Source organism: Myxocyprinus asiaticus, chromosome 2 (genome assembly GCF_019703515.2).
Source record: "Myxocyprinus asiaticus isolate MX2 ecotype Aquarium Trade chromosome 2, UBuf_Myxa_2, whole genome shotgun sequence".
In the NCBI taxonomy this organism is placed as follows: Eukaryota; Metazoa; Chordata; class Actinopteri; order Cypriniformes; family Catostomidae; genus Myxocyprinus; species Myxocyprinus asiaticus.
Window position 1 is genome coordinate 43,792,992 of NC_059345.1, and position 13,376 is coordinate 43,806,367.

The 13,376-nt window shown below is 39.4% G+C and overlaps 1 protein-coding gene across 1 annotated transcript in view; it reads left to right on the forward strand.

Moving 5' to 3' along the window:
• Nucleotides 1-12,984, forward strand: part of LOC127451961 (A disintegrin and metalloproteinase with thrombospondin motifs 18-like) — an 84,770-nt gene extending 71,786 nt beyond the window's left edge. Inside the window, exons 19-23 of the mRNA XM_051717058.1 lie at nucleotides 1,389-1,593; nucleotides 7,225-7,419; nucleotides 8,474-8,719; nucleotides 8,908-9,085; nucleotides 9,676-12,984. Coding sequence (XP_051573018.1) covers nucleotides 1,389-1,593; nucleotides 7,225-7,419; nucleotides 8,474-8,719; nucleotides 8,908-9,085; nucleotides 9,676-9,794 — 943 coding nt within the window. The 3' untranslated portion in view covers nucleotides 9,795-12,984. The remainder of the gene's footprint in view (nucleotides 1-1,388; nucleotides 1,594-7,224; nucleotides 7,420-8,473; nucleotides 8,720-8,907; nucleotides 9,086-9,675) is intronic.
• The last annotated feature ends 392 nt before the right edge of the window (nucleotides 12,985-13,376 follow it).

Here is a 13,376-nt window from a genome sequence, read left to right on the forward strand (position 1 = left end):
CGCTAAAAATTCAGCCTTTATCCCACCGTACAACCGACTGTAGCTTAAATTTCATCGAGAGACTTGGAACGTTCAAGAAATATGCATTATGTTCTAGGATGCATCATTTTGGGCAGACAATGCCAGCAAAACAAGATTGTATCAGGAAATGCGTGGCAGTCTGCATTTGCGTCCCCAAAGATATTTCTCATTTAATTGCATGGCTTGAAATATTCAAGTTATTGAAAGACTTCAGAAATACAAAATTAAAACAAGAGCCAGCATTGGTTTGCAGTGAGGCAAGGCAAGTTTGCGCTCTGACCAGTGACACATTGTCATTTATGTGGCAGGGAGAGCAAAAAGTGGGAGTGAAATGGCACATTGTGCAATGGATCGTGTTTCTCCCCTCAAAGAAAATTGTAGTTTAGTCTTCTCCCTTCAATTTGTCAAATGGTTGGAGAGAAAATAAAAGGATGTTTCTCTGCTCCGTGGCACAGGTCTGTGTGCAGGGCAGAAGGAGTGGCTGGGTGGAACCAGGTCTTCTAAGAACTCGACCCTGGGCGTCTGTCCGGTGTGGTGGCCACGGATCTCTTCAGAGCTGTCATTTACTCTAATCTTTCCCTGGCTTGCTCAGCTCTATTTTAAAGTCTCTTTTCATCCATGGCCAAGAGAGGCAGGAATAGCATTGCTATCTGACCACTTGAGGAGAGCTTCACAGCTTGGATTTTAGCAGGAAGTCAGTGTATTTTGTGAATGATTGGCTATAGTGGGCACTGTTACACTAAATATCACAAATGTGCTAAGTGTCCAAAGCCAAACATGACAGATTGTGAGTATTCAGAAGAAAGCTGTTGATTCATCCCAGCTGTTGCTCATCATATTGCTGCAATAAAACAAATTATATTACAGAATCTTGGAATGCTCACAGTTGTCTGCTTTACTTACCACCAATTTATATGTTTTGAAATATTTTGTAATGTGTTATTTATGAACTCTGGATGTTTCACAGTGTTTCTAGCTCTTGGTGATGTTACAATTCTTAGGCTAGAAACTTGAGCTTGTAAAAAATAAGTGCATGTGTGTGTGTGTGTGTGTGTGTGTGTGTGTGTGTATGTGCCCATCAAAGCCCACAGGGAAAGGGTGGGGTGGATGCAGACAGACGTATTTGGTTTCTTGATTAGTCCTTTCCATCATGTGGTTTACAGACTAATGAGGTTGGTCATGATCTAATGATCATCACATTAAGTAAATTTTGTTTAAAGAAGGCCTTGTATATGTGTGTGTATGTGGGTATGTGCCTCACGTGTCTGTGCCATATGGTGTGTAAAGGGTCCTCTTCCATGTTAAAGTTTGCTCAGATGTTTAAACACAAGGTTCGCCACTAAAGGTCAAATCTTTTGTTGTGATAGCTGGACGACAGGTAAATGGGGAGTTTGCAGCAGAACATGTGGGGGCGGGAAGCAGACACGAAACATCCGCTGCATGAGAAAGGTGATGTACCAGCGCGAGGAGGTGGCCGCTCACTCCTTATGCCCGGTAATCACTCTGGCCCAGCTTCAGCCCTGCAACACACAGCCATGTCCTCCAGAGTGGAGCACTGGCTCCTGGTCACAGGTATGTTTAGATAAACATGCAACATACATATTTTTTGTTTTTGTTTATTTCTTTATCTAAGTCTCTAAGTTTAACCCTTGTGTTGTGTTCGTTTGTGCTAACACCCTTTGTGTTCTCAGTCAAAAATGACTAATAAATCTCTCATATTGCATATATCATCCCAAGATGTTGTATTAGATATTTTTGTCAACTTATTTTTTAGGAATTATGAAAGGTTTTGTACTTATACTTGATAGAATGATTCTAAATAATAATAATTATGTAATAAATGAATAAACACTTTCTTGATTTAAACATAATAAGTGTCATTTCAATGAATCTGGACTTTACAATGCATATAGCTGATTCTTCTAATTCCAATTCTTAAATAATTGTTTTTAATTTGCTAACAAATTCAGAGTTGGTAAAAACATAAAAAGATAACATAGCCATGTGTTATATATCATCTCAATTAGGTCTCAATTAGTATAATGCAATGAGCAAATTTGTTTCACTCAGAGGTCAAACTGCAGTGAGTATTAGTGACACATAAATATAATAAACAGGATATAATAAACACTTTTTTCTTTATTACTTCCAGAAACATACATAAAACATAGACAATGACATATCGTAACTTACAGCAGACTATCCTGATTTAAACGAACCCAAACACAAGATAATATGATCAGTAGATCTTGAAACATTCCTCAAAGAGTGCACATGGAAAGACGAAAAAACACGTTGTGTGTGTGTGTGTATGTGTGCACATGTCCGAGGATTTTGTGTGTGCAAACAAACATGCGCATACACCGATGAGCCAAAACATTATGACCACTTACAGGTGAGGCGAATAATGTTGATCATCTCCTAAGAAGGCCACGTGTCAATGTCTGGATAGATTAGATGGTAAGTGAACAATCAGTTCTCATAGTCAATGTTTTGAATGCAGGAGAAATGGGCAGGAGTTAAGGCCTGAGCGACTTTGACAAGGGCCAAATTGTTATGGCTAGATGACTGGGTCAGAACATCTCTGAAACGGCAAGGCTTGTTGGGTGCTCCCAGTCAGCAGTGGTGAGTACCTACCGACAGTGATCCGAGGAGGGACAAACCACAAACCAGTGACAGGGTGTTGGACACCCAAGGCACATCAATGTGCGAGGGCAAAGAAGGATATTTCATCTGGTCAGAACTGACAGAACGTCTACTGTGGCACAAGTCACAGAAAATTTTAATGATTGTTACGGGAAGAATGTGTCACAACATGCTGCGTATGGGGCTGCGTAGCCACAGACCGGTCAGAGTGCCCATGATGACCCCTGTCCACCGTAGAATGTGCCTGCAATGGGCGTGTGAGCATCGGAACTGGACCTTGGAGATGTGGAAGAAGGTCGCCTGGTCTGATGAGTCCTGTTTTCTTTTACATCACGTTGGTGGCTGTGTACGTGTTCACTGTTTACCTGGGGAAGTGTTGGCACCAAGATGCACTGTGGGAAGACGACAAGCTGGTGGAGAGAGTGTGATGCTCTGGGCAATGCTCTGCTAAAAAACTTGGGTCAGGCTATTCGTGTGGATGTCAGTTTGACATGTGCCACCTACCTAAACATCATTGCACCCCTTCAAGGCAATGGTATTCCCTGATGGCAGTGGCCTCTTTCAGCAAGATAATGCACCCTGCCACACTGCATACATTGTTTGAGAATGGTTTGAGGAACATGATGAAGAGTTCAAGGTGTTGCCCTGTCCTCCAAATTCCCTAGATCTCAATCTGATTGAGCATCTGTGGGATGTGCTGGACCAGCAAGTCCGATGGCTCCACCTTGCAACTTACAGGACTTGAAGGATCTGCTGCTAATGTCTTGGTGCCAGATACCACAGGACACCTTCAGGGGTCTTGTAGAGTCCATGCCTCAGTGGGTTGGCGCTGTTTTGGCGGCACGCGGAGGACCAAGTGCATATTAGGCAGGTGGTCATAATGTTTTGGCTCATCAATGTATGTGCTCATCTAAAGGATTGGAATGCTCCTGAACACTTAATATTTCTGTATTTTGTAGTCTAATCCATTCATTTCCAACCAGGAACAAAACAGGTATAACAAAGTGAAATAAAAGCAATAAAATGTAAAGAAAATGGTCCACATTTATTTATTTATTTTATTTTTTTGTGTGTGTGTTTTAAGATATCATATATGAACAAGTCAAGCAATTTTATTCCAGTTGGATTTATGAAAATTGTCATAATTTACTCACCCTTGTGTTCTTCTAAACCTGTATGACTTTTTTCTTCTGTGGAACAGTAGAATGTTAGTCTCAGTCACCGTTTACTTTCATTGTATGCAATAAGATTAAATGAAAGTGAAGGGTGATTTAGGCTTACATTCAGCTTTATATACAGGTGCATCTCAATAAATTAGAATGTCGTGGAAAAGTTCATTTATTTCAGTAATTCAACTCAAATTGTGAAACTCGTGTATTAAATAAATTCAATGCACACAGACTGAAGTAGTTTAAGTCTTTGGTTCTTTTAATTGTGATGATTTTGGCTCACATTTAACAAAAACCCACCAATTCACTATCTCAACAAATTAGAATATGGTGACATGCCAATCAGCTAATCAACTCAAAACACCTGCAAAGGTTTCCTGAGCCTTCAAAATGGTCTCTCAGTTTGGTTCACTAGGCTACACAATCATGGGGAAGACTGCTGATCTGACAGTTGTCCAGAAGACAATCATTGACACCCTTCACAAGGAGGGTAAGCCACAAACATTAACTGCCAAAGAAGCTGGCTGTTCACAGAGTGCTGTATCCAAGCATGTTAACAGAAAGTTGAGTGGAAGGAAAAAGTGTGGAAGAAAAAGATGCACAACCAACCGAGAGAACCGCAGCCTTATGATTGTCAAGCAAAATCGATTCAAGAATTTGGGTGAACTTCACAAGGAATGGACTGAGGCTGGGGTCAAGGCATCAAGAGCCACCACACACAGACGTGTCAAGGAATTTGGCTACAGTTGTCGTATTCCTCTTGTTAAGCCACTCCTGAACCACAGACAACGTCAGAGGCGTCTTACCTGGGCTAAGGAGAAGAAGAACTGGACTGTTGCCCAGTGGTCCAAAGTCCTCTTTTCAGATGAGAGCAAGTTTTGTATTTCATTTGGAAACCAAGGTCCTAGAGTCTGGAGGAAGGGTGGAGAAGCTCATAGCCCAAGTTGCTTGAAGTCCAGTGTTAATTTTCCACAGTCTGTGATGATTTGGGGTGCAATGTCATCTGCTGGTGTTGGTCCATTGTGTTTTTTGAAAACCAAAGTCACTGCACCCGTTTACCAAGAAATTTTGGAGCACTTCATGCTTCCTTCTGCTGACCAGCTTTTTAAAGATGCTGATTTCATTTTCCAGCAGGATTTGGCAACTGCCCACACTGCCAAAAGCACCAAAAGTTGGTTAAATGACCATGGTGTTGGTGTGCTTGACTGGCCAGCAAACTCACCAGACCTGAACCCCATAGAGAATCTATGGGGTATTGTCAAGTGGAAAATGAGAAACAAGAGACCAAAAAATGCAGATGAGCTGAAGGCCACTGTCAAAGAAACCTGGGCTTCCATACCACCTCAGCAGTGCCACAAACTGATCACCTCCATGCCACGCCGAATTGAGGCAGTAATTAAAGCAAAAGGAGCCCCTACCAAGTATTGAGTACATATACAGTAAATGAACATACTTTCCAGAAGGCCAACAATTCACTAAAAATGTTTTTTTATTGGTCTTATGATGTATTCTAATTTGTTGAGATAGTGAATTGGTGGGTTTTTGTTAAATGTGAGCCAAAATCATCACAATTAAAAGAACCAAAGACTTAAACTACTTCAGTCTGTGTGCATTGAATTTATTTAATACACGAGTTTCACAATTTGAGTTGAATTACTGAAAGAAATGAACTTTTCCACGACATTCTAATTTATTGAGATGCACCTGTATGTGTTCCATGGAAGAAAATGTCTTATGGGTTTGGAGCAACATGAGAGTGAGATGCTATCCCTTTAGTGGTTTTGATACAATTCAATATCAAACTGTCAACTGGTGGTGCTTTTAGCTGCTAAGAACAAAATAACAGAGTAATGCTGTGTATGAATTTAACATGTACAGTATGTGTTTGCTGAAACGTTACTGCCCTCTGCTGTTGTATGTTGGGGAGTGCAGTGAAGCCATTATCTGTATTTGCATCTGAATCTGTTCATATGTCAAAATTATCTGTATCTGTCTCTGTATTCGGATAGAACCGGGTGTGGGCATCAAAACTAAATGAAACGGACATTTTTAAGTGTTACTCTTACTTTTATAGTTTCTATTAATAAAATATGTTAGTTCAACAACAATTAACATTTTCAAATTTAGCACAGTTTAAAGAAGAAAAAGAAGAAAAAAAGACAGAGTATGTTTCAGTTTCTTCATTTTACATATACTAGATGAATACTCTATGGAGCATTTAAACCTTTATGGAGAATAAAAAATAAATACAAATTGGAATAAAGCCTTAACCAGTTAATTACCTTAATCGCTGACGTGGATATAAATGTGGTCAACTGTAAAAGATGTATAGATGACTTCAGACGTTAAATCACTTCAGGTCAGGAATTTAACATCGCACTCAGGTTTAGGCTATAAATAAATACATGAGAATCACATGTGAATTGTGGCATACATTAACATAAACATTTCAAGAAGTGGAAAGTGTATATGATGTCATATCTTAGTTAATGTTACACTCGACAAGCTCCAGACGCGCACAATTAACAGAGACCGCAAACGGAGTTAAAACCACACCCATCCGATCTGAAATCACAACGTGCACATTTTCATTCATAAGGTTTACACTTTAGAAATATTGGCTGCACAGATTCATAAATTTGTTGTAGTTTTGGATATGTTTATTTAAAATGTCGCTTTATCCTTGTGATTTTTGGATAATCAGTCATACAAATATTTTTTATATTATTCGGATGAATCCATTATTCGTTTTGAAGTCATTATTCTTGCCTTTCCCAATAAGGTATTTGGCTTCGGGCACATCCCTAGTTGTAAACATGAGTAGGAAATTGTATTCCACCCATCTCGCTATTTCAGTTATTGATTTACTCAAGGTTCAGTTCGTCATATCCTGTATCCAATGTTTTGTCTGTTTTTCTGCTTGAGTGTATATATTTGTTTAAATAATCTCTGTAATTGCATTGCTTGCAGTATAACCCAATGTTATCTTTCAATTTACCAAAAGCCCCAGAGAGTATTAAAGCATTTCATTGTTCATTTCCGACATTGTTGTAGTAAGAACTCATCTCCAGATTCAGATTGATTAGTTAACTAAGTAAATGAGAAAATGAACAATGTAGAATTCTTTAACCTTTTTTAATCTGATCATAATATGTTAAATCATTAATTTGTGTTTTGTGTAAACAGTGTGAGGTCTTTGAGAAGATTTGGCTCTAGTAGTTGATATTGACTAAAGGTCATAAAGGTCAGGGTGAGTTCACTTTCAGAGAGTTTATATAAACTGTTGTTGGAGGTGAACTGTATGCCAATCTGACCTTTACAATGTATAAACTAACATCACTGAGACTGCAGAGGGGCAACTTTCTTTCTTTCTCTCTCTCTCTCTCAGTGCTCTAAGACCTGTGGGCGTGGGCTGAAGAAGCGCAGTGTTTTCTGCAGGAGCACTGATCCAGGTGACAGGGCTGTGGTGGTGCCTGACAGCATGTGTAAATTACACCTGAAGCCCAAAGCCCAAGAGACCTGTGTGCTCAGCCGCTGCCCCAAGAATGAGCATCTTCAGTGGATAACTACCGCCTGGGGAGAGGTAGGGCCCCTCATAGGAATATTAAAGGTTACCTAGAACAACACACACAAACGGTATCATGTATCATGCACACAAACACTTTCACCCACCCTTATGTGGAATTATTAATGTTTACAAAGAGACACTGTCATGCAAAACTTATAAGGGCAAGTAACAAATCAAGTCAGCATACTGTACATGTCATTGCTGCTTGACATTTCATATTGCATCTAAGATACACATTGTATTATGTGTGCACATGATTGGAGCAACATCTGTGCATGTATATCTAAACATGTAGCTCTCCAGTTCTCCAGAGCACTTTGAGTCCAGAAACTCATGCAGCTAAGGGGCACAGCTGTGCGGTTTCCATTCTCTGCTCTCTTCACATTCTGCATTTGTACTTCACTGTCTCACCATCCTCCAAAATAACAACATTGTTAACTCAATGCTATGGAGGAATTTAAGAAATTCAGAATTCAAGAATTTGAGTGGAAATACGTCACATGTCTTATCGAGTCTTGTCAGAAGTATGTCATGTGGAGAAGTCCCATGGTTCTACAAACCATTAGTATAATATAGTATGATAACATGTTTATAGATAATTCATGCTTAAAAAATGAATGACATTTTTTGTCACATTTTGTCTAAAATCAAGTCTCTTAGGCTATGATCTGGCCCTTGACTGATAGGGTTCTCTCAACCTCAGAATGCCCAGATGGAGTATGAATACTGCAGTAAATGGAAAATCCACTCTAAAACCAAGTCAATTTGAAGTGATTTTTTTTCTGTGGCATTGTTGCCATAGTTACTGTTTTGCCTTTGTATGACAGAGCAGTTATAGTATACTGTATTAATTTCTTTGAATCTTCATTCCATTTTAATTCTACATCCTTAAATTTAAATTTGAATTACAATTCTGCATCTGCATGTTTGCTACCTCAATTAAAATTCTATTCAAATTCAGGAATTAAATTAGAATTCAAAAAGCATTCTCAATTCAATTCTGACTGATGCTCAAACCTCTGTATGTACATTGTTATCTGACTGCATTTCCATTGGTTGTTTTACACAGTGTTCCGCCTCCTGTGGGGCAGGAGTAAGAAGAAGGGAGCTGCACTGTGGGGAGAAAGACTCCCAAGGAGGCTACACAGAATTCCCCATGAGGAGGTGCAGGAACCTACACAAACCCCAAACAGACCTTGAGCAAGCTTGTAATAACAGCCCATGCCCAGAGCCCAAACCACAGCTCATCCAGCCCAGCCCAGACAAGAGTGGCTCCTCTGTGACTCTGGGCTGGTACTCATCTCCTTGGTTGCAGGTATGCACCACTAATCAGGGACACTCTGTTTGACTGTACACATTTACATCTGTCCTGGGTCCTGTTTCAGTCACTCCCAGACTCTCCAGTCAATCTGCTAATGATTGAAAAGACCTGATAATTGTAACAGTTGATAAGCTGCCAGACATGTAATCTTCCTGTCTTGTCTGTCTTTATCTGTCTTTCAGTGCACGGTATCCTGTGGTGGAGGAGTGCAGACACGTAGTGTTCAGTGTCTGAGACAAGGGCGTCCGTCAGTAGGCTGTTTAAATAATCAGAGACCCATAAGCTCACGAGCCTGCAATACACACTTCTGTCCTGCTCCAGCCCCAGCCCCAGTACCTCCTCCTTCACCCACACTTAAAGGTACAAGCTTGCTTTTAGCATTTACTCTCCTTAATAGTATCTCCCTTCTTTACATTTGTAGAATATTGCAAGACTGGGGTCTGTGGAATTAATTTACAGCACCATGACAGTACCATGAGTATATTAAAGGCACAAAGTTAAGTGTCTTGCTCAAGGGCACGATGGCTTACCTCTTTATGGGAATCAAAGCAGCAACTTTCTGGTTACCAGTCTAGAGCATGTTCCACAGTGTAAATTTGTTATTGTAGCTCTGATTACATAATGATAACATATCTATTATGTAGTTATCAAGCTTGAGAAATCATAGTGGTGTTTTCACATAAATGACAATGAAAACATTGTAAAGATCTCTTTCTGTGGTAATACATATCACATAAAACAACTATCGTACTTGTGCAGAAGTGTGCAAAGTTGTTTATTCTAATGGACAACGCATGGAAACTCAGAGACCAGATTAGGTCAGGTTTCTTAGTGGTTTACAATCACTTTTCAGAGTAAACAGTACTTAAACTATAGTATTGAGTGTAAGTGTGCACAGTTTTTGAGGCTAAAATTCTTAATGATCATTATGTGCTGCTTTCCACCAACAGAAGACCAGCCTTGCATCGACTTCTTCAGCTGGTGTCATCTGGTGCCTCAGCATGGTGTTTGCAATCACAAATTCTATGGTCAACAATGCTGCAAGTCCTGTTACACTAAAAAACAATAAAGTAGAAGATTTTCACTTTGCATGAGCCTCCCCACTGACTCTGAGGTTTGTAATTATAATGATAAAGATTACCACTATGGACAAAATAGATTTTTTGCGAGACGTGGCAAAGAAAGAGGCGTTCCACAGGACTGTGTTCCCTGACTGATGAGAGACTGTAATTATGAGAGACTGGAATCAGAGGAACTTAAGCTTTGTTCATTGGAAAGCTTCTCCTGAATCTGGATTCTTCAGTGGCATATCATAACTGGAACTGCAGAACATTCATATTGTAAATATCTTTCTTTTTTTTTTTTTTTTTTGGGAGGTGCAACCATCAGCCTAAGCCATTAAGAAATCCAGGACTTTGTTATCAGTTCATTTATGAAGAGCACCAGATTAACATTGGAGTTACTCTGGTTAATGTTTTGCGTCTGAAATACTGTAGAATTAGTGTTTGCTTTTTGAGCTCCAATAAACCCATGAAACTGTATCTTTACCCGCAGATCTGGACATTCCTGCATTATAAAACTGAAACACCACATCCTTAACTTGTAATAATTTAAAGGGATAGTTCATCCCAAAATTAAAATTATTTATTTATTTACTCACCGACATGTTCTTTCAAACTCATATGACTTCATTTCTTCTGTGAAACAAACATATATGTAGAACATTAAGGCCTCAGCATACTTCTTACAAAATCGAAGAACGAACGGGTGTGACGTAATTAAGAACAAAATCTGGCCAAAAAGAGGGTGTTTTTGAGTTCGTTTTTGTGGTTTGTAACAGCTTGCAGGGGCACATTTTTAGGAAAACTTCTTACTGGCTGCTAAACACCTCCTTACTGCCATTCGTCCACATCATCAGTAGGTGTGACCTGAAGCTCCACCTACCTTGAGGCCGACAGCTAATTTTGTTTACGTTGTTCAGTCAGTCAAGATCAGTCAACATGAACACACTGGCGTGCAGAGTTATTAGCGAGCTTGTGCAAATTTACCCACATCTGTACGATTGTTCGCATAGAGACATTTTCAAAGACCAAGTCATGCAATTTATTTATTTTTTGTTAAATAAGTCTACAAAAGGAATCAAATCTACTGAAATACTCTCAAGTCTCCAGTCACTTATGTGACATCTGCAACAAAAGCCATTGACACATCTGCCCAAAGTAAGATATGTCTCTCTTATCATCATTCTTTTATCTGTATTTTGCCCATTAACAGTTTTTTATACACTCATATTTGCAGTAGTATCAGTGTCATCATAAATTACAATAACAGAGTGTAATAGGTGCATATTATGACCGTGTATAATATCTCAATAGCTCCATGAATTCAGAATGTAAATAAGACCAATTAAACATTATCGACTGAATATATATTACTTTAAATCATCGAGTGGTTAAAACAGCTTTTTTTTTTTACTGATATAGTGTGAGTTTTACTCAGAATGATGCATATAGTCACTGATAACACATTTTAATGTCACATTAGTTAAGGTTTTACTGAGTGTCTTCATATTTAATTGTACTTCTAAACGCATCCCACAGTGGTGTGGCAGGTGTCTGAATGTTTACAAACAGTATACCGTTTCTCGGCTGTTTCAAACTTCTTTTTACACTTGAACGAAGAACTTCTCTGTAAGTGTGCTGGGGCCTTTAGCCTGTCACTATTCACTTTCACTGCATCTTTTTTCCACACAATGAAAGTGAATGGTGACTGAGACTAATATCCTGCCTACTTTTGTGTTTCAATGTGAACAACATGATGGTGAGTAAATGATGACAGAATTTTAATTTTTGGGCTAACTAGCACTTTAATATAGTACACTTGCTCTACATGACTTAATCAGTGAATCTGTGTTTTTGGTGTAATAATAAGTGCAGTGCACATTTTCTTTCCAAACTGATCAGTGGTGTGACCTTGTGCTTTTCTCCAGACCACTTATTAGACCACAGAATCTTACATATTTAGAGCTGTCTTCAGTATAAAAAAACACATTTTTTTTTTTTGTGTTTACAAACTATCCTTGTCTGTTGTCATTGGTTGAAAAAAAATCTGCCAGTCAAGCGAGCATCATTTCCACATCTCCACCAGGCTACTGATTTTAACAGACATTAACATGCTCATTTTATCTCAGTGAAACTTGTCCAACCTTGTATACTCTACTGTAAGGAGTCACTACCCCATCTGATCATCACAGAGAACTAAAACAGACAAGATGGATTTATGTTTAATGAAGATCAGTATTTCTGCTGAAATATGTAGTGGAGCCATTGTGTGTGTGAGTGCCTGTATGCGTTCGCGTATATGTGTGTAATTTGTGTGCAGTTCATGCAGTGCTATCTCCCACGTGTAAGGTTGAGGGCTGAGCTTGTCCTAGATGTGTGTCAGTGTGAGTCGAGTAGGTTGCTCTCAGTCACTTTGGGGGGACCAATTAGTGTGCAGGAGTGAGTGTCATGTTCAGGACGAGGAGCGGCTAACAAACCCAAACCTCTTAGGACTTGGGACCCCATCTCTGTTTACTTTGTTAGTGCTCTGTGTCTTGTTGTTTCACTCTGTCTTTCTCTCCGTCCCTACCTCTGCTGTTTTATACATTGCCCAGAGCTTGTGCTTGGCAGAAAAGTAGATCTACACCTACTCATGTCTCACCTTTGTTAGCCTTGCACAGGGTTCAGGTAGGCTGGGGCAGAGCCCTTCTCAGGGTAACAGTGCTCTAACAGTAAACAATGGAGCAGATGGCACATGAAGTAAAGCACCAGTTCTAATACTGTCTTTGTTTCATTTCACACACTTCATTACCAATCCCTTTGAAGGGGTATTTGCATGTAATAATGAGTTCAAAAGGTCGCTTTTAAAAGTAGATGTTGCACTGCAGGGTGCTCTATCCTCCTTTGTTTGCCTGTAACATTTTAAAGGGTACATGAATGTTTATTTCTAGTCATATAAATTTATTTTTCAAACCTCTGGATCTTTGAAAAATGAACTCTTGGTCCCCTCTGTTACATTTGTTCCTTTCTCAACTTTGAAAGTGTTCCTAATCAGAACCAATGGCAAAATGCATTGTTTAGCCTTGACTTTGTGTATGTTATTCAAATAATGAGTCATTTTGCAATGTCTTTTATCATTGCCTGAATTGAAAAGTTGTGTAATTTATTACTATGTCACAATAGTTCCTGGGCTACAGTCTTGCTTTGGGGGGAGCTACCTGTATAATAGCACACTATAAGTGTATTATTTAATATTTTAACTTAAAGTTTTATAATAAAAAGTATTTGATTTACTGTTGTCCTTTAGTGGTGCTTTCTTTCTGCTAGTACACAGTTAAGGGAGAGTGTGATGAGGAGGAGGGCGTGGCCAGGCCATGAGGATGCATGCCTGGTGCTGAGTTGCCCCAATTAGTGGGAGAGAGCTATAAGGAGGAGCTGGAGATGCCAGAGAGAGAGAGGGAGGGAGAGAGAGAGAGACGGAGAGATGGAGCTGTGTGTGTGTGTGTGTGTGTGTGTGTGTGTGTGTGTCGTCACAGAGAGATTTTGCTTTAAAAGGAAAATACAAAAAGCCCTTGAATCATGGAAAAGCTGCAATATTGAAAACTGATATG